The 27512-nt window shown below is 41.4% G+C and overlaps 1 protein-coding gene across 1 annotated transcript in view; it reads left to right on the top strand.

Moving 5' to 3' along the window:
• The window catches only part of LOC120025537 (astrotactin-2-like), a 451161-nt gene that overhangs the window by 197314 nt on the left and 226335 nt on the right, over positions 1-27512 (top strand). The window contains exons 8-10 of the mRNA XM_038970100.1: positions 11610-11694; positions 12373-12447; positions 15298-15435. Of these exons, the coding sequence (XP_038826028.1) occupies positions 11610-11694; positions 12373-12447; positions 15298-15435 (298 nt within the window). The remainder of the gene's footprint in view (positions 1-11609; positions 11695-12372; positions 12448-15297; positions 15436-27512) is intronic.

Genomic DNA, 27512 nt, shown 5'->3' with positions numbered 1-27512 from the left:
GAACAAGTGCCTTTCAACTTTACGCTCCGTTGTGTGTTTAAACTCTTTGACACCCCCACCGTCCAAACGATCACTTGCCTTGTTTCAATGGATAACACACACATTTTGCATAACCACTCCATCACTCACGCTCGCAGGCATGGGCCAGACGCCTGGCCAACTTTAGTAGTATTTTAATTTGAACAATTGCTCTCCCTTATTAAATCAGTCAACATGGGCCACTATAGTCCAACCTAATGGCTCATGCTCCGGTATTTATGGGCTTTAATCACTATGGCCAACAAAGAGGTAGAAGACTCCTTGCTAATGACCATTAGACTCAATGGGTTGGAGCGCTATCAAAGCCCTATCCCTCGCTACTTAGAGTCATGGTACAGAATCACCGATTCACCAGATGTGTTGATTCGCTCCTCCATTTTTCTTTTTCAATTACCCCCACTTAATGACTGGTGTGCATTGAAGGGCGATTTTCATGCAAATGTGTCACTTTAGTTTTTAATCTAGTTCTCACAGAGTAAGTAGAAAGAGGCTTTGCTTTGCCCAAGAAACTCAGACGTGAGAGAAATAATCTCGCCGGGGTAGAGAACCATCACTTCAGAACCATCACATTGTGTTATAATCATCAATCTGGATTCTTTGTCTCGTAAAGGAAGTCGTCTGATATGAAAGTACGGAGGAAATGTTTCACCGCAGGCCTGTGGAGTCCTGGGTAGGAGAACTAACCGGACATGTAAAGGGGCTATAATGGGACGTTTGTAACAGTTTCTGTCAACCACTGTTCTATCGGGGGTCAGTATATAGGATCTTGTTGTTTGAACCATCAGTAAAACATATTGTTCTGTTCCACACAGTTGTTTATTTGAACCCACAAGAAATCCACAACACAAAAACAGTTTAGCACTAAGTTTTCATTTGGCTTATCCTCAAATTAATTATTTTATGTGAACGCAATCCCAAAAACCTACAAAAAACACAGTAAAAGCACAGATGGTAGAACGTGTCTGGTCCCCTGGGTGGGATACTTCCCCTGTCCTACTGTAATAGAGCCAGTCTAAGTTTATTAACATGGATTACATGCTGTAATGTATGTGCAATTTATATCACCCCAGACAAGGGCATGTTGAGGGCTGATGCATAATGGAATACAGTAGGAGGCCACTCAACACATCACACATAAACTACTACTGATGGACTTGGCTCTGTCTGTGTCATGGTGAGGAAGGTAAATCATACAGTATACTAGACTCTGTCCTGCACATACCGTACCTAGACAACTATTCTGCTAAATTGGGAAACATCGATGTATTTGAAAGGTAAGCAATTTTAGACAATACAGCTATTACTTTTTCAGAGAATCCTAAGTACTGTTTGTAATGTTCTTGGCGGGCTCTTTTCTTGTGCTGTTACTAATAATGTGGGTATGCCATGTTAGCTTAGACATTCAACCTACCAAAATTAGCATGCTTCTCAGCAGATCTATTTATCCCCGCTATGTCCTCTACATTTTTCAAGCCTATGTTTTCAGTATATGGACAGTTATACGGCTGTCACGCCCTGGCTATAGAGAGGTTTTTTATTCTCTATTTTGGTTAGGCCAGGGTGTGACTAGGGTGGGCAGTCTATGTTCTTTTTTCTATGTTGTTGGTTTTCTATGTGTTTGGCCTGGTGTGGTTCCCAATCAGAGGCAGCTGTCTATCGTCGTCTCTGATTGGGAGCCATACTTAGGTAACCTGTTTTCCATTTTGTGTTGTGGGTGATTCATTTCTGTTTAGTGTGTGTTGCACCTGACGGAGCTGTTTCGGTTGTCACTGTTGTTTTTTGCCTTTTAGTGTTCAGTCTCTATTAAACATGACGAACACTTACCACGCTGCGTTTTGGTCTTCACCTTCTTCCGACGACAGCCGTTACAACGGCACATAGCATTCGCCCTACCCCCTTCTCTCTCTCTTTCTCTCTCTCTTTCTCTCTCTCTCTCTCTCTCTCTCCAAATTAAAAAGATTGTTTGAGTCAGTAATTGGCAACAAATGTACTGTATCTCTTTGGAGGCTTCTCATCTCTTCTCAGACAGGGAAATTAAAGTCATTCCTCAAAAGAGCACATTCTCATGTTTTCATCTGTGTCTTCCAGCACACAAGTGGACCCAGTAGAGAGGAGATGGAGACACACTATCTTTATGCTGTTTTCTTCTCAGTGGGTCTTTGTTCCGTTTGCCTAGAGCCCGTATGGTGTTTTGTGTTTCTGTGAAAAGCGTGATTGTGGTACAGCAAATGAAAGGGAGAAAATGGAGATGGGAAAAAGAGCAGGGCTGTTTCGACATAATTGAAATGATAGCTTTCAGCGAGCTAGCCCTCTTTTCCTTACACAAGCAGCTGAGCATGTGTGAGAACTCTTAGAGGAATATACACTGAGTATACCAAACATTAAGAACACCTTCCTAATATTGAGTTCACAGCCTTTTTACCCTCAAATCCTCAATTCGTCGGGGCATGTACTCTACAAAGTATTGAAAGCGTTCCACAGGGATGCTGGCCAAAGTTGAATCCAATCCTTCCCACATTTGTGTCAAGTTGGCTGGAAGTACTTTGGGTGGTGGACCATTCTTGATCATTCATATGGGAAATTGTTGAGCGTGAAAAACCCAGCAGCATTGCAGTTCTTGACACAAACCGGTACACCTGGCACCTACTACCATACCCTGTTCAAAGGCACTTAAATATTTTCTTTCCCATTCACCCTCTAAATGGCACACATGCACAATCCATGTCTCAATTGTCTCAAGGCTTAAAAATCCTTCTTTAACCTGTCTCCTCCCCTTCATCTACACTGATTGAAGGGGATTTAACAAGTGACATCAATAAGGGATCATAGCTTTCACCTGGATTCTCCTGGTCAGTCTATGTCATGGAAAGAGCAGGTGTTTTGAATGTTCAGAACACTGAAGTACAGCTTTGTTTTAGTGATATACGTGTATATTTAACTCTCTTGTAGTTACTGAATGTGAGAATGTATTTCAGGGGTAGATTTGTGAGATTCAATTCACACTCTTTGCTGTTGATATGGTCCTCTGTCACTAGAATTCCTTATTGTTGAGCTTTTTCTCTCTTAATTCAGAATATTTCAACTTTATAAAGCTGACTCAATTTGCGTTCATATCCATGCAGTGATGCTTTGGTAAACAATATGAGCGGTTTATCTATAGAAGCAGTGTTTACTTTTATTACAAATCAGCTGCTTCCAAAATATGCTCCAGAGGATGTGTGAATGGACCAGTTGTTATGTAGGTTTACTATTAGATCCTGTCTCTTCAACGTTTCCTAGCTAAACACCTGCCTTTATCCATCCACCACTCCTTCCAAAACCTAAAAATGCACACTACACAAGTCCCCTAACCCCTAGCCCCGACATCATCTGCGCTCACTCATTCCAACTTGTCTTTACTGGCTCACAGTAAGGCCTGGGAAACAATCGGTGCAATGTGCAGTTTTGTAAATGAACCACTGCTGGAGAATGAGGAGCGCCTGATAAGCTGTCATTGAAAAAAAGGCGGCGGCGAGGGGATCTAAATTCATTTCCTGGCCCAGTGAACTTGCCTCTGCACCGAATGAAAGTCAAATGCCTGAGAAGGAGATAAAGCCCGAAGACTTTCAAGAAAGCAAATATGCACCACCTGATAACACATCTATTATGAAAATACTACGCAAAGGCATTATCTGAGGTGGGGGTCCTGAACGCATGCCTCAAAGCAAGATAAAATATTTGTGGTGATGAGGCTTCAATAGAACCCCGATAACAGAGAGGGACGTTCTTTTGGAGATGCTGTATTAATGAAAAATGAGATTTTAGTTCCCCCTCCTTTTAACATAGTGATGTGTAAGTCTAAAGTTGTTGTTGGGGAATCAGAATTGAGTGGGAGAATGTATCAGATCAATCAATAAACAATTAAATTCCTTTCAAAATACTTTATTTACCCAATAAAGGGTGCACGTTGTAATTACAAGCACACTCCTATACTCCTATAAGAACACACATTTCACTTTATATCCCCTCTGTGTTGTATCACGTTGGCCAGCTGCAGTCATTTTACTCAGCTACCTCAAACACTGTCTCTGTGTCACTCCACCATCCCTTAATGCCACCCATTCTACCAACACTGTCATTACCACACCATTGTGTCATCCTGGCTTGATAAACAATCTCCTGGCCTCTTCCTCCCTGCCTTAACTATCATCCTCATCTCATGTGAGGTATCACAGTGGAAGTCAATGGCTGAATGACATGGCTCCACTGGCCCTGTGTATACGGATGTCTCCTTCTGCCTCAGTGGCGTGTGAATGGGTTTGGTCCGGGGCCAGCTCAATCACACACACGCACAGGCACCTGGACACACACAAAAGCATACACGCACCCACACACACGCTCAAACACACAAACACACACACACACTCTAGATAAATCCCTCCGGCTTATCAGTAATGCCACACCACCTGCTCCTCCAGCCATCGGCCACATTAGCACATCTCAGCACGGGGAGGATACATGTGAAATAGCATCACCTCTCTCGTTCAGGATTTCATGAAAGCCCAAGCCCAACCTCCCTTCTTTCCCTCCCTTCGTTTTCTCCACCAACAAATACTCAGAGGTTCCTACCACAACTAATAGGTGCTGAAATGGCTAGGTCGTTTTGGAACGTTCCCGGCTTTATCAGCCCTATTTATTCAGTCCACCACCCCACCCTCCCAATAGCTGATGTCGAGGATGAATCTCCTCAAGGTCCAGACACAGATTTTTTTCCCCCCTGGAATGGTGTAACGGTGGAAATATGCATCGGGACAACAATATCTTTCCTGTGTCCATGCTGTGAACCTTGAAATGTGAAAATGGTCCACATGGCCTGTGCAAGATAGGGAAAGCGTTCTAATGAAACGTGTCGTTAGTCACTTCAGGTCGGCTGCAGGGAAAGAGAAGGATGATCAGTTACTGGTCTCCAAATTTAGTCAGCTGGTGATTGTCAAGCAAATAACTGTCGGTCTCACCGTAATTGACCGTTAATTAACAAACAAATGTAGCATCTCCTGGATTCCACACATAGCCTGCAAGCCATTTTAAAAAGTCTAAAAGTCTACACCTTCACAATAAATACATTATTTATTTTAGACTGGTCTAAAGAGGCATGATATGAAGAAAATGTAGTCTATTTCAGAAGAACAGAATAGCATTCTCTGAGTTGTCCTTATGTTAGGTAGTGATGTGGCTATTCCAAATGGCTGTGGGCTACACTACCGGTAGTTCATTTAGCCTACAGGATCTGCTTAGTATTCCGTGGTATTATTTTGTATTATTTTATAGTATGAAGAATACAATTGAACAAAGCTGAACAAAATATAAGTATTTTCTCCACAATTTGACAAGCACTTGATAATGCCTTTGTGGCCCTAATGCACCCTAAAAAAAAAAACATGCTTTTTGCGGCCCGGAGTGCTGCGTTGTGCCCTTCTCCCTGCGTGCTGCTCAATTCAAAGTGTATCTCAGTCACATGGCTCTCCTTCACGTGATCGGGTCTTTCTCACAGGCTACAAGTCAGAAACATCTGGGACGCAACTGCGCGTGTCATTATACAATTTCGAGGTGCATATTGAAGATATTGGAAGAACTGTACACATTTACTTTTCGTCAGGCCTAACGAACAGCAGAAGCACTAGACTATGTCAATCTATTATCCACCATAGTCCAAAAGTCGACCTATTCTGTTCTGTGAGATAGATACCAAATTAATACAACCACTAGCATCAAACAAATGTTTTATGCAAGGTGGCTGACCCAACAGATCAGAACGTTTAGCTTAAAATGTTGATAAACTTTTAGGTTATTTCTTCACGTTATAAGCACAGCAATGCGCTGTCACGTTTCTGACCTTATTTACTTAGTTTTGTCTTTATTTTGTTGGTCAGGGCGTGAGTTGGGTGGGTATTATCTATGTTGTCTGTTTCTATGTGGGGTTTTCTAGTTTGGCCTGATATGGTTCTCAATCAGAGGCAGCTGTCATTCATTGTCTCTGATTGGGAACCATATTTAGGTAGCCTGTTTTCACTGTTGGTTTGTGGGTGTTTGTTTCCTGTGTCAGTGTTTGTGCCACACGGGACTGTTTTCAGTTAGATTCTCTTTGTTATTTTGTATTGTGTCATGTTCAGTTGTTTCTATTAAAACATGGACACTTACCATGCTGCGTTTTGGTCCGATCCCTGCTACACCTCCTCTTCAGACGAAGAGGAGGAAATCTGCCATTACATGCGCACATGGTAGTAGGCTATAAGCGTGAATGTTCCATTAGCGGAAAACACCATTATCAAAAGTGACCACAAATCCAATCATGCAAGTAATGCTTTTATTATAAAGGGGCATTTTTATGTGGAAAATGATCTTCCCCAAACTGCTTATGTGTAGGCTCTACACCCCTTCTAAAGCGGATTAATGTGCTTAATTTTAAGACGTTTTTTTGCCACTTTAGTTGTGATACAAACATTATTAAAACATATAGGCCTATGGGCTAGGCTACATGAGGTGTGTGACTATGATTCAGAAAAGTTGCAAAAAAAAGTATTGTTTCTTATGCTAGGCATCATTCACAAGTGATAATATATCATTCACAGGTGATAATATATCATTCACAGGTGATAGGCTATAATTGTCACCCATCAGACCATTCTTGATTTAATCTTGTCTTTACATATACTAAATAATATGTGTGACATTTGTTTTGATTTAGAATGGACCCTTATCATGCACCTGTATCGAAACAGGGGCAGCGGAAAAAACAAATATTACTGTAATCTGTGCACTTAGCGAATGGAGGACGCTTTTCCCCATGGTTTATTTTAATGCCAGCCAGGTAGGCTATACTCCTGTTGTAAAGATAAGCAATGTGCTTAATATTAGGAAAGTAGAGAAATAAATATAGTAGGCATAGCCTATAGAAAGCTGAAGGGATCGTCCTCTTTTTTAATAGACTTTTAATAGACTTTTTTAATCACTCAATTGCATAGCCTATAGAAATATTGCGCAACATGAGCTCATGGGCTCTCATGAAGTGTTTGATTAGATTTTCAAATGCGTTTGCATTGATGTCAGAGTGATTAGAGTGACAATAGAGTGCTGAGTACCAGGCAGTTAGCAAGTTTGGTAGGCTACTAATGACCAGCAGCAGCATCAGAGCTTGGAGAAGCCTAATTACCGTGACTAAATGGCCACGTGGAATTTGACTGCTTACATGACTCGTGACCGCTGGTGTGGCGGTAATATGGTTACCGCAACAGCCCTAGTCTCCAGTTAACGCACACTCTACTGTTTTTCATTTTGGCTTTAATTTAGAAAACAAGAAATGCGCTGATGAGGGATTCTGGTTGCCAAAAGCATTTATGAAAGAGTTTGTTGTGAACATTTTAGAGATGAGATGAGCGAGTGAGAAATGCAGGGCCAGAATTGTGTGTGTGAATGTGTGTGCATGTGTGTGAGAGAAAGAACGCGAGAGATAGAGATAGATCCAGAAAGAGAGAGAGAGAGAGGAAGATGCAGGTGAGAAGTACAAGTTAGCATAGGCTTGCGGAACTACCTCTAACTTTCTTCACACAGAGACATAACAATGTTATTCACAAGTTCATCTGACTCTGGGGAAGTCCTGAAGTATCCCTTTAAATATGGGTACAAATTTTTATTTTTATTTTTCCTGACCTTTCAATTATCTCTCTTAGATATAGGACAGACACTTTAAAACATACTCTGTTTTGATTTAGTAAGTTAAAAGTCAATGTTTCATCAACTAATTAAAAAAATGTATACCTACAGGGGTCTTAAAATGTAAAATCAGATAGCTAAATTATCCTTGGTATTAACAACTTTAAAAAATTCCATATGTCAGCTTAGTAGAAACCCAGGCCCGGTACTTTAGACTCTATAAATGCCTTACATTTGGGAAATTCCTGAATTAATTGCTCTGAATTCTTATCCCTCAACATATTACCTTTTTTTGACGACAACATTTAGTTTTGTTTTGGCATTTTTTGTTGGGGTGGTTACAGGTACAATATTCATATTAGTTTTAAAAAATCCTCATTAAAAGCTTCTGATTAAACACGGATAAAATGTTCCTTTATGAGCAAAGGAAGCTCTCACCTCCGACATCAAGGCCTTTCAATTTGCCTCTGCTATTCAGCAGGTAGCTAGCAACACAAGAAAGTGGTGCACATTCTCACATCATTAAGGCAGTAGCTGTTCCCTGCTAGCCAAGGTGCTTGTGCCTGAATCCGTTATGTCCCCGGCTCATAAACTCACTTAATGAATTATTAAGAACTTGGTGATAAAATGTGAATGGTGTTTCATGACTCCTGTTCATATATTTATTTCAGTGTTATAACCCCATGAGGGACCATGGGCCAGTCAACAGGAGGGTTATTCTGTGCAATGCTAATGTTGTGGTCGACTTTTACCGCCAATGACAATGCCTTTTATAGGCTTTTCACACTAGTGGCGCATATGGAGCAATGCACAACTGTCCACAAATCTCCATAATTGCAGTTTGACCATATGAAATCATTGACTGGCTACCAAAACTCCTTGCTCCGGCCAAAACGCTACGCCATGCCCACAGACGTTTCCTCTCCGCAGTGACTTTGGATCTGAGACCTTCCCGAAGATTTCTAGAATGGAAATCCATTCTAGACCGTCTGATTGGTCTCAGAATCCGATGGGTTGGGCCAGAGCCAGAACACATGTGGGTAAAGCGACTTTTTTGAAATTTGGAATTCAATTAGTACACACTTGTACATATGTGAAATAGGACAGCTATAAGCACCCACCAAATTATTATTATATAGATACTGAGTAAGAACAGTTTTTTTATTTTGTTTATTGTGTTTTTCACTCTGACTACCATTTGAATATTATCAAATCATATCAAATTATATTTGTCACATGCACCGATTACAACAGGCAACCTTACCGTGAAATGCTTACTTACAAGCCCTTAACCAACAATCAAGTTCAAGAAATAGTTAAGAAAATATTTACCCCAAAAAATGTAATGAGGTTAATGAAACAATTAGCAGTGAACATCCCATATACATTTCAACAAGTAAGAGGTGAGGATGAGAATATCAAAAGTAGGAAGGTATTCTCCCTGAGAAAGAATTGTCTGCAGTTAGATAAACAATGTGATCATCATGTTCTTGTCAGTAAGACTCAAGTGCCCCCAGCGGAGGTCATTTGACAACAGACATTTGTTACCCACTCCCCCAATTCAAATGGTTACATTGATTCATAGCAATACACTGTATAGTTCTGTAACAACAGAGTGACATTCAGGAACAAAATGTTCAGCGGTAGACTGGGGCTTTGGTGTATGAGAGGCAGCCTGAACCATAGTGCAGTGATAATGCCTGTATTAGTCCCTCACTCCGCAACTCAAGATGTTCCATAGGCCCATAGAAAACTACTTATTTCTGTAACATCAGAGGAGAGTTGAGAAACACAATGTTCTGCGGTAGACTCAGGGCTGGGTTGGGATGAGAGGCAATGTAAACCACAGAGCAGTGAAAATGCCTGCATGGCAGAAGACACAGAGGGCGCTTTCCCCTTATTCAGTGTTTGTTTTTTAGATATGTTTTTATGTTTTATGAATCTGCTGCCTCAAATCTACTGAGAGATCATAAATCAGCTCCCCGAGGCCTGGTTAGAACAAGCCTGGCGCTTTCCCCCTGCTATGATTCTGTATGGATTAAAAACATGTGAAATGAAAGATGCATCATGTGCCATACTGTATCATTTCCCCCCCTGCCTTGGATGCTTTCATCTGAGCAGAGGTGAGAGGGAAAAAGATACAATGAGTATCAAAAGCTGCATTTTAATCTTCTCAATTTTTGTTGACTTTGCATTCATTCTTTATTTTTTAGTTGTTTTGTAGATACAGTATGTGCAGATTCATAATTCACTTTGCTTTACACCTTTGCTGTTTTAGCGAAGTGTCATTGCACTGTTTATGTTATGCTATGGAACACTATCTTTTCAGAGCACCACCCCCTTATCCTTGGCATCTATCTTTTCAAAGGCACTGTTGCCACTATGGCAATGCTTTTGTCTTACAGTCGTCTACCATAAAAGCTATGAATTTAATGTTTGCTTTCTGCCATTGAAAATGTTGCGGGTCCAAAATGAAAAGGAATGGTGGTTTAGTTGATAGAGAGATGGATCAAGAGAAAAAAGTCTGGCCATTTCAAGTATACATCACACCAAGATGTACCACAGTCATATGTTGTATTGTTGTGATGGTACTTCCTACCGATATATCTACAATTTCATAGGAGTTGCTTACAAAATAGAAGGAGAATACTGTACATGATGGCCTCTGTGGATGTGTGGTGCATTGTAGAGGTAAATACATGCTTTTTCCTCAGAGAATACATCTGATGGGCGTCATTAAGAGAGGACTGGGTGTGAAGTACATGTAGCTAGATGCCAGGTGAGAGAGAGTTCGGGAATGGGTGGTGGTAGAGATGGAGTCAGGGAGAGAACATGAAGGTTTGTTGTAGAGGAGGGTTGTTAAAGATGGAGGGAGTGAAGTAGAGAGTAACTAGATAAGTGTGGTAGATGTGTACAGGGTTGTGGTTAGAGTGCTGTCAGAGATTAGAGCCTGTTACAGCATTGGTTTGAAAAGTTGTTATTGTTGATGGGAATGGAAAGAGTACTGTGAGTCAAGAGTGGAGAGGTTTGATAAAAAAACATTTTTTTACATTTGTAACTTTTTGCCCCTTTTTCTCCTCAATTTTGTGATATCAAATTGGTAGTTGCAGACTTGTCCCATCGCTGCAAATCCTGTATGGACTGGAGAGGCGAAGGTCGAGAGCCATGCGTCCTCTGAAACACGACCCTGCCAAGCCGCACTGCTCACTTAAAACGGAAGCCAGATGCACCAATGTGTCGGAGGAAAAACAGTCCAACTGGTGACCGTGTCAGCGTGCATGCGCCCGGCCCGCCACAGAAGTTGCTAGATTGCGATGGGACAAGGATATCCCGGCCTGCCATACCCTCCCCTAACTCTGACAGTGCTGGGTCAATTGTGCACATCCTCATAGGTCTCCCGGTCGCGGCCGGCTGTGACACAGCCGGGGATCGAACCCGGATCTGTAGTGACACCTCAAGCACTGTGATGCAGTGCCTTAGACCGCTGGCCACTCGGGAGCCCCACAGTGTTTTTTTAACCCAGAGTGTTTGGGATTAAATGTTCATGGTCAGACAGTGTCTAGAACAAAGAGAATGTGAAGTTTATAAGACACCATGGGTGGATCAGAACATGCCAGGGGTAGAGAAGGGGGTGAGTGTTGAAGTTGTAGGGGGGCGTATTTACTCCAGTTTAGAGTTCCAGCATGTCTGAGGTGGAGATTGAGGTGAGGAGAAGAGGCGTGAGGTTGGTGTTGAGCAGTAGCTGCCAAACTAAGTCCAATGCCAACTGATTATTGCCTAATTATGGATGAGCAGGGAGGCCCTGGAAGACACACGGGGTAATTTATTCGGCTGCGGGAGGAATTCATATATCTGTCACTTTGTTCCCCCCTATCCTGCAGGTGAATGCAGCTGTCATGAGGGCTATTCCACTGACCCGGTGCATAAACATCTCTGTGTTCGCAGTGACTGGGGACGCAATGAAGGGTGAGTCCTGCCGGCTCTGCCCTGCACACTCACTGTCACCTCACTGACGAGACAAGAGGAGAAGAGGCAGAGTGAGAGAGCGAAAGGGAAATGAACAGGGAGGGAGGGATAGGGGGAGAGAAGGGAGGGAGAGCGAGAGAGAGGGAGAGGGTAAGATAGGGAGAGAGATAGAGATGGAGAGAGAGGGAGAGGGAGATGAGACATTCATCACCTTGCCTTGTGCCCAGTCAAGTGTAAGCTCTCTTCCTGACTCAGACTCTGCATGCTAATTAACTCGACTGGCCCAACAGCTGGGCCAATAAAACGGCAGCCTCCTCTAGCTATGCAAATTCCCCATCATCATGATGAACTCGGTCCCTACCCACCAATCACAGATCCAATCCCATTTTGCCAATTCAGGAGTAAAGGAGGATCATCTTTGGTATTTAAAGCCAGAGCTAATTGTATAACATGACCTTGTATAACTATGTGCAGAAACCTGTACTGTATATCAACTCACTTACTTATTAATCTATTCATTTTGTAATATGGTGTATTAACATTTTCCTGCCTCTGATTTTTCCTCTGCAATTTAGCTTATTTTGATCGTGCATGAATGTATAAGAAGAGTGTGTTTATAAATGTGGATTGTTCAGTGTATACATACAATGGTCCTCTTCCTCCCTGCTCTCTCCCCAGTCCCTGGCCCTACACTAACCTGGAGAAGGGTTATGACCTCGTCACAGGGGAGCAAACGCCAGAAAAGATATTCAGGTGAGGAGACATGTTAATCCAAGCACCCTCGTCTGAGAGCATAGCTGGTGGTCTGCCAAAATAATGTCTTTCAGATCAACTACTCTGAAGTCTGGGGAAACTGGAACTTTGTGTACACTACCAGCCACTTCCACGCACTATAGGATCTGGGACTGTGTGATTGTCACCTCCATACATCCGCCTCAGCTTCTGCTCTGAACACAATAGTACACACACAATAGTGTATGACCGATAGTACACAATAATGCACGCACACACACACAAATACACAATAATGCACACACACACACACACACACACACACACACACACACACACACACACACACACACACACAGAGAATGCGGCCCTGTGAAGAAATAGCCAAAGGATATGTCATGGACAGGGCTTTTAAGTACTCTTAGTGCCAGTCTTTGTCACAGGGCCTTTCTTGACAGGGACATTCTCTGTGACATTTTCCTGAGGAGTGCTAGCACAAATGCTCTGTACAGTTGGATGTGGCTGTGCCAGTCAATAGAACCTTTCAAGGGCTTCTAACCCATGCCTTTGGCAAATTAGTGGTTTTCTTCAAAAGACCCCCTTTCTGGGGTGTGTTGTAATTGGGGAGGTCATGATGACTTCAGGGAAGGGGTGTCAGAGAATATAGTTTAACCTCCCAAAATAAGAATAGACTAGGTGATGTAAGACTGAAACAGTAAATAATATGAAATGGGGCTGTAGGTTTTTATGGCACAGCAGAATAATCTTAAATCCTATGATGAATTTGTCGCTCAGAGCCTCTACCTTGCAGTTGAGAGAGATAATTACATTTCAAATATTGCCTTTCTTTCGCTCTTGTCAGAATCACTACAGATCTTTTCTCAGCTTTTCATGAATAAGCTGTTTTCCCTGCCATAATCAAATGCCTGGTGTGGAAGTTTATAGGGAAAAAACCCTGAGAATATCTCATATTTATTTTTCTTAACCGAGCTGTCATCACCCTCTGATTCTCTCCTGTATTCACGCACATGTACGTGTACGTGCACACACACACACACACACACACACACACACACACACACACACACACACACACACACACACACACACACACACACTTGTACCCCCCACACACACACCTTTGATAAAGCCTCCAGGTGTGTGTGATGGATGGGGAGAGGAGCAGGGGCCGATCAATGGGCTCCATAGTGAGAGAACGGAGTGAGCGGGATACTGGCTGTCAGTGTCTTATTTATGAGTGGACGTGGCCATTGATCAGGCCTGATTCATTGTGTTCCTGTCTATATCCCAGGTCAGGGCCGGTCGCACCCTGCCCACTGCTCTGAGCACCTCTTTAAATGACTACTGACAAAGAGCTTATAAAATGAGATATTGGCTGAAGTCTCCATAACATAACGCAGCATTGGCAATGGCTTAACGTCAGTCACAAGGCCATGACAGCCAGCCTAAGCCACGTTGAGTAAACCATTAGCAGGAGATGTTATTATGATTCATAATAGTTCTCTCTCAGTCTTTGATAATGACACACACAATATACATTTGATTTTAATACAATATTGAGTAACAACTCAATATCTGAGAATTGTATTCAAATCAAATGTATATTTTGTGTATCGTTATTGAAGACTGAAAGAGAATCTACGCAGATTATTTTTGCAAGGTAATAACTTATTAATATCTGTGTAGTCACAACTTCCGTTTATACCTTATTTATGCCTGTGTTTCTTATTCACTGATAATTCATGGAAATGCCGTTTTGATTGAGCCTACGAGAATAAATTGTCTCTTCATATTCCTACTCTATTAGTTGATAAAACATTTGCAGCTCAAGCTAATGACCCAACTCGTTTAGAGAACATTTGTTGCTTGATCAGCGATCACACTTCACACTCAATGCTGATTCTCAGTAAGAGATTATACACAGGGATTAACGGTCATAAACTGTATGTAAAATGTTTAAAATGTTTAATGATAATTGTGTAATATGACATAATGTTAATTGCCGTGGTAGAACTGCTAATATTAACACTACTGCTGTAGCGCTGTTGAATGACTGATAACACTGTTGAATGACTGATAACACTGTTGAATGACTGATAACACTGTTGAATGACTGATAACACTGTTGAATGACTGATAACACTGTTGAATGACTGATAACACTGTTGAATGACTGATACCCCTGTTGAATGACTGATAACACTGTTGAATGACTGATAACACTGATGAATGACTGATAACACTGTTGAATGACTGATAACACTGTTGAATGACTGATAACACTGTTGAATGACTGATAACACTGTTGAATGACTGATAACACTGTTGAATGACTGATAACACTGTTGAATGACTGATACCACTGTTGAATGACTGATAACACTGTTGAATGACTGATAACACTGATGAATGACTGATAACACTGTTGAATGACTGATAACACTGATGAATGACTGATAACACTGATGGAACTCACACAGCATCGGTCAGGTCATGTGGTCAGGATAAGCCCTCTGGCCCAAAGTCTAAACTTTATGCACAGTAGCATGGATCAATATTCTCTTATCTCAACTTTCCTCATATAAGCACTAACTTTTTAGTTTAATGCTAAACACAATTTAATTATATGCATTTTGGTGCCACCTCCACCCCATTGCTTTCGATACAGATGGCATTAATAACAAATATAAACAGACAAAAATGTCCGTGGCTCTATGTCAAAAGGACAGGCCCTTACCAGCTGTTGTAATGCTGACTGATTTATATTTAGCTGATGGTTTAATATGGAGGATGAGCACGTGCTTGTCGTTTTTGACACTTAAGTATCTCATTGTCTCTGTGCCAATGCAGGTCGTCCTACAGCCTAGGCCAGGGTCTGTGGCTGCCAGTCAGTAAGAGCTTTGTGGTGCCACCGGTGGAGCTGTCAATCAACCCCATCGCCAGTTGCAAGACTGATGTGCTGGTGACAGAGGACCCTGGGGATGTCAGGTCAGTTTACCTTTAAAAATACAATGTGTGGGCAGATATGTATTTTCTGAGACCTGTTCTAAGGTCAGTTTACCTATACAAGCTTCTCTGTATGTGAGGGTGAAGATCGCCTCCGAAAACCTGATCAGAGGTCAATTTTTCTTTCTTCTAATGGTTAAGGTTCTGTTTTATGATGGGTAGGTTTAATTTACATACTGAACAAAAATATAAACGCCACATGTGAACTGTTGGTACCATGTTTCATGAGCTGAAATAAAAGATCCCAGAAATGTTCCATACTCACAAAAGCTTGTTTCTCTCAAAGTTTGTGCACAAATTTGTTAACATCCCTGTTAGTGAGCATTTCTCCGTTGCCAAAATAATCTATTTACCTGACAAGTGTGGCATATCAAGAAGCTGATTAAACAGCATGATCATTACAAAGGTGCACCTTGTGCTGTGGACAATAAAAGGCAACTCTAAAATGTGCAGTTTTGTCACACAGATGTCTCAAGTTTTGAGGGAGCGTGCAATGGCATTCTGACTACCGGAAAATTGGCATGCTGACTGCAGGAATGTCCACCAGAGCTGTTGTCAGAGCATTCAATGTTCATTTCTCTACCATAAGACACCTCCAACGTAGTTTTGGAGAATTTGGCAGTACGTCCAACCGGACTCACAACCGCAGACCACGTGTAACCACGCCAGACAAGGACCTCCACATCCGGCTTCTTCCTACCTGCGGGATAGTCTTAGACCAGCCACCTGGACAGCTGATGAAACTGTGGATTTCCACAACCAAAGAATTTCTGCACAAACTGTCAGAAACTCATCTGCATGCTCGTCGTCTTCACCACGGTCTTGACTGGACTGTTGCAGTAATTAGTATTCTCCAAGCTCTGATGATGCTGATGGTCATTAGCTAACTGCCTGGTACTCAGCACTATTGTCGCTCTATTCACTCTGACATCAATGCAAATGCAATCGAAAATCTAATAAAACACTTCATGAGAGCACATGAGCTCATGTTGCGCAACATTTCTAAAGGCTGTGCAATTGCGCGAGAAAACAGAGTGATGGCCTCTACTAAAAATAGGATGATCCCATCAGCTTTCTATAGGCTAGGCCTATTATATGTATTTCTCAACTTTCCTAATATTAAGCACATTCCTTACCTTTACAACAGGAGTATAGCCTACCTGGCTGGCATGAAAGTTAACCACGGGAAAATAATCCTCTATTTGCTATTTAAGTGCATAGATGACATGTATTTTTTCCTGCTGCCCCTGTTTCGAGATAGGTGTATGATAATGGTCCATTCTAAATCAAAACTCATTTCACATGTACAGTACCAGTCAAAAGTTTGTGCACACCTACTCATTCAACGGTTTTTCTTTATTTTTACTCTTTTCTACATTGTAGAATAATAGTGAAGACATCAAAACTATGAAATAACACATATGGAATCATGTAGTAACCAAAACAAGTGTGAAACAAGTCTAAATATATTTTATAATTGACATTCTTCAAAGTAAAAGACAAGTCCATATTATGGCAATAACAGCTCAAAAAAGCAAAGAGAAACTACAGTCCATCATTACTTTAGGACATGATGGTCAGTCAATCTGTAAAATTTCAAGAACTTTTCAAGTTTCTTCAAGTGCAGTCGCAAAAACCATTAAGCACTATGATGAAACTGGCTCTCATGAAGACCACCACAGGAAAGGAACACCCAGAGTTACCTTTGCTGCAGAGGATAAATTACAGTTACAAGCCTCAGAAATTGCCGCCCAAATAAATGCTTAACAGAGTTCAAGTAACAGACACATTTCAACATCAACGGTTCAGAGGAGACTGCGTGAATCAGGCCTTCATGCTTGAATTGCTGCAAAGAAACCACTACTAAAGGACACCAATATGAAGAAGAGACTTGCTTGGGCCAAGAAACACAAACAAGGGACATTAGCCCGGTGGAAATCTGTCCTTTGGTTTGATGAGTCCAGATTTGAGATTTTTGGTTTCAACCGTTGTGTCTTTGTGAGACACAGAGTAGGTGACCGGATGATCTCTGCATGTGTGGTTCCCAACGTGAAGCATGGAGGAGGAGATGGGATGGTGTGGGGGTGCTTTACTGGTTACACTCTGTGATTTATTTAGAATTCAAGGCACACTTAACCAGCATGGCTACCACAGCATTCTGCAGCGATGCGCCATCCCATCTGGTTTGAGCTTAGTGGGATTATAATTTGTTTTACAACAGGACAATGGCCTGCATACTCACCAGACTTGTCACCCGTTGAGCATGCTCTGCATCAACGTGTACGACAGCATGTTCCAGTTCCCGCCAATGTCCAGAAATTCCGCACTCCAGGTGGGACAACATTCCAAAATCAACAGCCTGATCTAATCTATGTGAAGGAGATGTGTTGCGTTGCCTGAGGCAACTGCGGTCGGAAACTTTCCGGGAAATTTCTAGAAATTTTCCATGGGAAGTTAAGTCTGGGAATTTGGGGAATTTTGCTTAAATTCATAAAAAAAGTTAGCTTATAACAGTGAATTTTTTTTTGTGGGATACACATAAGGCAATTCTAGGTCTTGTGGCATATTTTGGTTAAAATATCCCCAGTTCACTGGAATTGCAACCCTCTGCATGCACAGTGCATTCTTCCATCACATGTGCAGTGCACTCTTCCATCACATCTACAGCTGATCTTGCACACTAATGAGATGCTATTGAGCCCACACTACTACACTGTCTGAGCCAAGGACTTCATGCTTTCTGGTAAGTTTTGATTATAATACTGGGTGGGGTGAATATATTTTGTATGACATAGATGATTTTTGTTAACTAGTAAATGGTAGCCTACAGCAAAGTGTGTTTAAATCATGTCTAACAATTTCTGGTAGTTAGTTTTTGCTACCATGTGGGTTTTAGCTTGCTTGAGCCTGCTAACTGAGGAGTGTTAATTCACCTGTTTCCATTCATGATTAATTTTAAATCTTACAAAGGAGTTGTTTAATCTAACTGTTTAACTATTTATCCGTACATGGAATTGTATTCATTTTTTTATTTTTTTAAATTCTCATCTTTACAGGAAAATGCCACGGGCACTATCTAATGTGTGGAGACATTTCACTGCAGCTAATGTAGAAGGAAAAGCTGTGTACATTAGCAAATACTGTGCCAAATCATATGTGAAGAATGCACCAAAGATGCAGAATCTTCTGTCCAAATGCATAAAGTTCCCTCAGCGCTCACAACAAGCAACCTCTGACAAACGTCCATCTACTTCTATTTGAGGTGAAAAGGATTAATCAGACACCTTATCGATAGCAACAGCTCATGGTCCTCCTGGAATCAGAAGCTGTTTTGACTCAATGGAGTAACGTAGTCAGACAAATGCTGGTGAATGTCGTGCTCGAGCTGTGTATGCAACTGGTTCACCTCTGATGCTCACAGGCAATTTGTATTGGAAGATATCTCTGAATGTTCATCGCCCAGCATACACCCCTCCAACCAGACATGTTTTATCTACTCATTTGCTGGATGCAGAGTTCAACTGAACGTCAAGCAAATCAGAGAAAGCAGACTGTATTGCAATCATCTCTGATCAAATCAAATCAAGTTTATTTTATATAGCCCTTCGTACATCAGCTAATATCTCGAAGTGCTGTACAGAAACCCAGCCTAAAACCCCAAACAGCAAGCAATGCAGGTGTAGAAGCACGGTGGCTAGGAAAAACTCCCTAGAAAGGCCAAAACCTAGGAAGCAGCCTTCTGATGGGTGGTCAAATGTTCGTGGGCCAGGAATAATGAACTACATAATCTCCACCCCTCAACCAGTATTCTACAAGAGCACAGACACAAGGGACAACAGACACACCGGTCTCTACATTGCAAATGAGCTGAAGGCAGTCATCAATGACCTTGGACCACAGAAGGTATTTGCACTGGTGACAGACAATGCTGCGAACATGAAGGCTGCTTGGTCTAAAGTGGAGGATTCCTACCCTCACATCACACCCATTGGCTGTGCTGCTCATGCTTTGAATCTGCTCCTTCAAGGACATCATGGCACTGAAAACAATGGATACACTCTACAAGAGAGCCAATAAAATGTTTAGGTATGTGAAGGGTCAGTGAGTTATAGTAGCAATCTACAGTTGAAGTCAGAAGTTTACATACACTTAAGTTGGAGTCATTAAAAAACAAATTTTTCAACCACTCCACAAATTTCTTGTTAACAAACTATAGTTTTGGCAAGTCGGTTAGGTCAGCTACTGTGTGGATGACACAAGTAATTTTTCCAACAATTGTTTGCAGACAGATTATTTCATTTATAATTCACTGTATCACAATTCCAGTGGGTCAGAAGTTTACATACACTAAGTTGACTGTGCCTTTAAACATCTTGGAAGATTCCAGAAAATGATTTCATGGCTTTAGAGGCTTCTGATAGGCTAAATTACATAATTTGAGTCAATTGGAGGTGTACCTGTGGATATATTTCAAGGCCTACCTTCAAACTCAGTGCCTCTTTGCTTGACATCATGGGGAAATCTAAAGAAGTCAGCCAAGACCTCAGAAAAAGAAGTGTAGACCTCCACAAGTCTGGTTCATCCTTGGGAGCAATTTCCAAACGCCTGAAGGTACCACGTTCATCTGTACAAACAATAGTACGCAAGTATAAACACCATGGGACCACGCAGCCGTCATACCGCTCAGGAAGGAGAGGCATTCCCTCTCCTAGAGATGAACGTACTTTGGTGCGAAAAGTGAAAATCAATCCCAGAACAACAGCAAAGGACCTTGTAAAGATGCTGGAGGAAACAGGTACAAAAGTATCTATATCCACAGTAAAACGAGTCCTATATCGACATAACTGAAAGGCCGCTCAGTAAGAAGCCACTGCTCCAAATCCGCCATAAAAAAGCTAGACTACGGTTTGCAAATGCACATGTGGACAAAGATTGGACTTTTTGGGAAATGTCTTCTGTTCTGATGAAACAAAAATAGAACTGTTTCGTCATAATCACCATTGTTATGTTTGGAGGAAAAAGCGGGAGGCTTGCAAGCTGAAGAATACCAACCCAACCGTGAAGCTTTGGGGTGGCAGCATCATGTTGTGGGGGTGCTTTGCTGCAGAAGGGACTGGTGCACTTCACAACATAGATGGCATCATGAGGTAGGAAAATTATGTGGATATATGGAAGCAACATCTCAAGACATTAGTCAGGAAGTTAAAGCTTGGTCGCAAATGGGTCTTCCAAATGGACAATGACCCCAAGCATACTTCCAAAGTTGTGGCAAAATGGCTTAAGGATTGGAGTGGCCATCACAAAGCCCTGACCTCAATCCTATATAATATGTGTGGGCAGAACTGAAAAAGCGTGTGCGAGCAAGGAGGCCTACAAACCTGACTCAGTTACACCAGCTCTGTCAGGAGGAATGGGCCAAAATTCACCCAACTTATTGTGGGAAGCTTGTGGAAGGCTACCCGAAACGTTTGACCCAAGATAAACAATTTAAAGGCAACACTACCAAATAGAGTCTCCAAGAAATGGCCATATCACAGTCTGCTGATATGGACAGCCCCATCAAGAGGATCCTCCTGGATGATGTATTTTGGGAGAGAGTGGTAAGCAGCCTGAAACTCCTGAAACCTTTAGCAGTAGCCATTGCATGGATTGAGGGAGACGATGCCATCCTGTCTGATGTTCAGACTCTGCTTGTAAATGTAAGAGAAGAAATCCGTACTGCCCTGCCCACTTCACTGTTGCTCCAAGCAGAGGAAACTGCAGTTCTGAAATACATCAAAAAACATGAAGACTTCTGCCTTAAGCCCATACACACCACAGCATACATGTTGGACCCCAAGTATGCTGGCAAGAGCATCCTGTCTGGTGCAGAGTTCAACAAGGCCTGTGGTGTCATCACTACCGTTTCTCGCCACCTTGGCCTGGATGAGAGCAAGGTTCTTGGCAGTCTGGCGAAGTACACTTCCATGCAAGGGCTTTGGGATGGAGATGCAATATGGCAGTCGTGGCAACATATCTCATCAGCCACCTGATGGAAGGGATTTTGTGGATCTGAGGCTCTTTCCCCTGTTGCCTCCATCATCCTCCAAATCCCACCAACATCAGCCGCCTCAGAGCGCAACTGGTCCTTGTTTGGGAACACACACACTAAAGCATGCAACAGGCTGACCAATACAAGGGCTGATCAATACAAGGGATGGCTCGCTTGACACCGTTCCATCCTCAACAAGGTTGGAAAGTGACAGTGAAGATGAGGCCTCAGTCTGATGTTCAAGAGGTGGACATTGGGGAGGGCCAGGGAGAAGACATGGAAGCCTGAGAGGAAGACAACCAGAGCTTTAGTTTCTAGACTATCATTTTACAGATGTATGTTCAAAACGTTTTTGGGAGACGCGATGGATTGTTGGGGATCATTCAATATTCCCTTTCTTTTGTTTTTCAGTGAAATCATCCCATGTGAAGAGTCAAGTCATTTAATTAAAGTTCAATTTGTAACTAAATTGTTTTTTTTTCTAATGGAAGGATTTAATCATTTGCAATTATGTATCCTTATGATATGGTAAATATATCCAATGCAAAAAACATCGACATTTAAATGGTATTAATATGGATTTGCATATATTTCCGTTAATTCCCATATATTCCCGTTAATTCCCATATATTCCCATTAATTCCCACGGAAAGTTTCCACCTCTGAATATTCCCCAAAATGTGCAACCCCTAGTTACACCAGATACTGACTGGTTTTCAGATTTTTTAAAAGGTATTTGTGAACAGCAGATGCAAATCTTTATTCCCAATCATGTGAAAGATCAGGGCCTAATTCATTTATTTAAATTGACTGCTTTCCTTATATGAACTGTAAATCATAAAAATCTTCGAAATTGTTGCATGTTGCGTTTATATTTTTGTTCAGTTTCGATCTGTGCTTAAAGGGCATGTTCTCTCGCACAGTTTCCACAATGATTCTGACCATTTACACTTCCGTCAACGTCAAACAATATGATTAATAAGACACACACAAGAGATTTCATATATTACAATGTTACTTGGGTCATGTTAGTGTGCATAAAATTGTAATGGTATCCTGTCATCCCACAACAAAGAACTTCTAGCCACAGCACAAACGCCTACAGTGACATCAGCAACTCATGTCAACAACTAAGTGGTGGTTGATGGATAGATATGGCTAAGCATTCGATCTAATACTGTCTGACTCACTGTATACACCATGCTAGTGCATAGGCAGGCAACGTTGATAAAACCACTTTTCAGCAATGTCTTGTTTTATAATGGTTTGAAAACTACTTTACAGTATGTGGTCTATAGGCGATACATGTACTAATTGCCACAACATTAACATATGGACGTAAAATGGCGACAGGCAGCATTTCATTAGTGATTCTGGAGGAGAGGCCTAATTGAGAGTGGAGCGCTCCCTTGGCAATAGTGTACATCTGTGCTTACTACTCCAACGTTCTGTTGTCCCAGAAAGAGGATTACTATCCCACTGCCAATTAATTAGGACGTGCATTTGAATAAGCTTGTGATGGGAGAAAACTGTGAAGAACAATGTTGAGATCAATAGCAGTGTTCAACAAACACTTGATCATACCTTATCAAACGTATGAACAAGTACATGCATGGTTGTATTGGTCGTTTTAGAAAGCTGGTGTTGCTAGGTGATCTTTTTTTCTCTATTTTTACCCGGAGAAAAAGGTAATTACTCCATTGTGCTTTTTCTATATCTTGACTATCACTCAGTAGTGTTCTGGTGATGAATAGATTTCATTACAAGTTCAATTCCGGTTCAGAAGTAGAACACCAAATTGACCAGCTAAAATGGAGTGGGGACTTGCTATTATGGCTGCACAGCAGAGAGCCCCATTTACGTTACAGCAATTTGGGTTACAGCAGTTAATCTCGAAGCCGACATGTCTTTATGAAAGGACAGTGCATGTTCCCTGCTCTATTCCAGTGGCATAATTTCAGAGAACTGGGACTCTCAGAGGGGTTGTGTGGGCTGTTTGTGTGTGTGTGTGTGTGTGTGTGTGTGTGTGTGTGTGTGTGTGTGTGTGTGTGTGTGTGTGTGTGTGTGTGTGTGTGTGTGTGTGTGTGTGTGTGTGTGTGTGTGTGTGTGTGTGTGTGTGTGTGTGTGAGAGAGAGAGAGAGAGAGAAAGCAAACATGTCCAATCTCTCCTCACTAATACAGCTGTCAGCTGTGTGAGCGGACATCTGGACCCAGCAAATAAACTCCTTAATGCTCTACTTTTGTGCTTATGATTATGGTTATAATGCTGACTTTGAATAGTTGCCTAGTCTTGAAACCTTTGATTTAAGACCACAGTGTGTGCATAGTTGAACACTGTTTGACTATAAAGGAATAATCCACTATAGATCTTTAACCGGATGCTTGTTATAGACATTGCTGCAGTACTGTATCTCCTTTGTATAGTATGATGAAAAGGCTCTGCTGTGGAAGTATGTTTGAAAACGTTATTCAGTGAAACACAGATAATTCCTATTTAAACAAACCCAACCAACTCCACTGTAGCAGCGAGTGTTCTCGTCCGCTGGGAGTGCTAGCCTACTGAATGATTCATCAGCCTTAATTACTATTTAACATCACACCAGGAACTAAATAATAACTTTGAAAACATTAACGAAGGGAACATAACATTTTATGAGTGATTAGACTGGGTTTCTGTAGAAAATATATAATTAGGCGAAGCGTTTTGGTTGGGGGGTGGGGAATCCTGTGGGGCAGCTCACCCATCTGATGCTCTCCAAGAGAAAATGTATTCAGTCAGAGACTGCGTCAGTCAGCCATAATAGTCATGATAGATGTATTGATGCTGAGCGTTGATGCGTTGCTCCAAGAATCCAAGGCTGGATGGAATGCAGTCAATGTTGACATGTCTACGCGGTGTCTTTGTTTAGAACAACTGCCCACACACTCACTAGCAGTGAGTTTTTACAGTTCTGATTATTTATAATTATTATTTTGTTGTATTTGTCCATGGGAAAAATAAATACTGTCTAAATATTACATTGCCTAAGTACTAAATGACTAGGAATTGAGACCTAAGTACCAAATGACTATTGATTGAGGCCTACAGTGGTTCGTCCTTTTAAAGTTACAGCGTAATGCGGCGCAGCTTGCATGGTGCCGCAGAATTCTATGACACGTTATTTAAGTGTGAACCACTGGTACCATTAATGCTAGTTAGTGCTAGTTTGACCATCAGAGGGAATCTTTGAGAAGCATTTGATAGCCTTCAATAGTGGCTGTACTAGAGAATTTAAAACTTTTTTTGTAAGAAGACAGTATATGGGACTGATTTTAAGAAGTTTTGCTTAATTAATTTGATTAATATTATGGTGTTTCTATTCCAAGATAAATGAAAAAAAAACCTGGGTTTCCTCTAGGATGGAAAGGAAAATATGGCGCTGTACAACGTGACAGTCGTTGGCTACAATACTGGGCTATTTAGTTTTAGAATCCCCGTGTCGTGTGGGCATGCGGGAGACCCCGGTTCAATTCCCCGACGGGTAGGAAGGAGTAGGCTGTCCTTGTAAATAATAATTTGTTCTTAACTGACTTGCCTAGTTGAATAAAGGTTACAGTAAGAGCATAAGATTTCTTCCTTCTAATTTTCTAATTCTAGTCTAACCAAACCCAAAAGGAGATTCAGGGAAAATAAAAATCGAATTGATTTATCAAGACCAGTCCCCATGCTTGTCTCAGAGCAGCGCACAACGGTGCTAAAATAGTTGTAGGCTATTGCTTCAGATCCTATTGCTTCTCATTTCAATATGCTCTTTAAATAAATAACACCTACACCACTTTTAACAGCACATTACTCAACACTAGTGAGACTCAAGTCGCCTATGGTAGGCCACAGTATATCGAAAAATATGATGTAAATCTCCGTCAATAATTACATATAGAGGATTGGAGGATATTTCTGTAATTCAGTGATATTTATTCCCATAATAATTCGTAATGGATCCATAACTAAATAAACATTGGCATTTTGAAAGAGTATTTTTATCGTTATTTTATTAACGAAAGCATAAAGATGCCATTATTAGTTACATTTATTTAGTTTGAACGTGCAGACTGGCACTAAGAACAGAACAGAGGGAACGTTTCCCTAGTCAGCGCCATTATTAGTGCAATGCCCCTTAAAGTGTTGCCAGTGTGGCGGGGTGGAGGTCCACCCCTCCCCCTCCCCCTTCGTCCTCCTCCCTTCCCCATGGGCTAGGTCGGTCTTCTGTGCGTGGCTCTGCGGCCCATCCCGTGCCCCCTGAACCTTGCGCGCTTTCAGTGGATACAGCTGGAGAACTGCAAGGCAATCCCATTGTGCGCCACTCAGGAGCCATGACCAATATGACCAATATATATTGTCCTGCTAATAACAGGGTTAATAATATACCTGTGAGAATATCCAACAGGCTTTTATATAATTCTAAATTAATAATAATAATTGCATTGATAAAAAATAAGATGATTTTGGAGATGATTTTGTTTTCAAATAACGTAAAATGAGCGAAAAAAGGCCATTCTTGAACATGGGGTGAGACATTGTTACTAATTTGTAAATAAAACCAGTCTGTTATTTAGAATTATTTATTTCTGTTTTTAGAGGGAGAGAAACCAGAAACCTACAGTCATGTCATGGGTCTCCCAGTAGAGGCCAGCACGGGTATTGAACCAGCATCTGTAGCAACACAGCTTGCTCTCAGCCACTGTACAACACGACTGGTCTGGAGTGGCCTACAGTACTACAGTAATAACAAAATAATCTTAACAAAATAAATAATAAAAACCTTAGTGTAACAACAGTTTTAGTAAGTAATACTGAAGTCGTGCACAATTATCAGTTTCTATTTAGGTGTATTCATTGTCAGTTAGAGACACAGTAGGGCCCAAAAGCATAATCATTGCTCTAACTCCCTCTTGTGCTGGTCTGGAGCAATGAAGTGGTGACGCAGGGTACCGTACTAAACCACACATTACTTCTAAGTCCCGCAGCATAATCGCAAAACGTTTAGTGGAGCAACCACTGTAAGTACCAAAACGATGAATTGAGGCCTAAGTACCGAACGACTGTGAATTGAGGCCTAAGTACCAAACGACTATGAACTGTGGTGTAAGTACCAAACAACTACAATGTCCATATGACTACCATGCAAACAATGCAGACATATGACTAGTCATAACGGCAAGTCTTTTCAAAGAAAACCTCTGTTCTTTAAGAGAGTACACCCAGCAATTGTTCATTCATCCTGTTCTCTCATACTGATTTTAAAGAATAGAGTAGGCTTGCTGGAATGAATGATTAGCCAATTTGCTAATTCAATTTCTTCCCAACTACATTTTGAAGCGGCTATGTGAACTTTTCTGAGTTAAAATGCTGAGAGATATTAATTTGTCTGGCTGTCTCTGAAACTTTGTTAATTTCTGGTCTGTTTTAATTAAGTTCCAGAAGCCAATTATATCCCTGGAGAAGGCCCTGGCATTTAAAGCCAGATGGTAATCAATTGTGGAGAAGAATCATTCTCTGAATTAAATACACTAGTCACATTAAAACATGGGTATGGTAGTGCAGGGGGCGATGTTGGCAGAGCTTACTGCTGAACATTGATTTATGATGATCTGAATAAAAAGGATTACTGGATTTGATGATAAGAGTGTGTTCCCCGTTTGCTGATAATGTAGCTAATGTTGGATTGTCTGATAAATGCGTTATGCATACACATGATACAGGATATTCTGCACCCCCCAACAAATATATACTAAACACAGAACATGTCAAATATCTTATAGATTCAGTTCTAGCTCTTTGGTAATGTGTTGATTATATGACTGTAAAGAAAATCGTATGATGTGACTAGAACATATGATTTGACTTCCCAGTGTCATCATCTCTACATCTCCACAGCACACTGCTACAATACCGTTTTCACCCACTCTCCATTGAGGTTATTCGCCAATTACAGTATATGACCACTACACCATGACACGCTTTCTCTGGCAATCTCCTTTTATGAAC

This window comes from Salvelinus namaycush, chromosome 31 (genome assembly GCF_016432855.1).
Source record: "Salvelinus namaycush isolate Seneca chromosome 31, SaNama_1.0, whole genome shotgun sequence".
NCBI lineage: Eukaryota > Metazoa > Chordata > Actinopteri > Salmoniformes > Salmonidae > Salvelinus > Salvelinus namaycush.
Note: the sequence above shows the minus strand (reverse complement) of the source record. Positions and strands in the feature narration are given on the sequence as shown.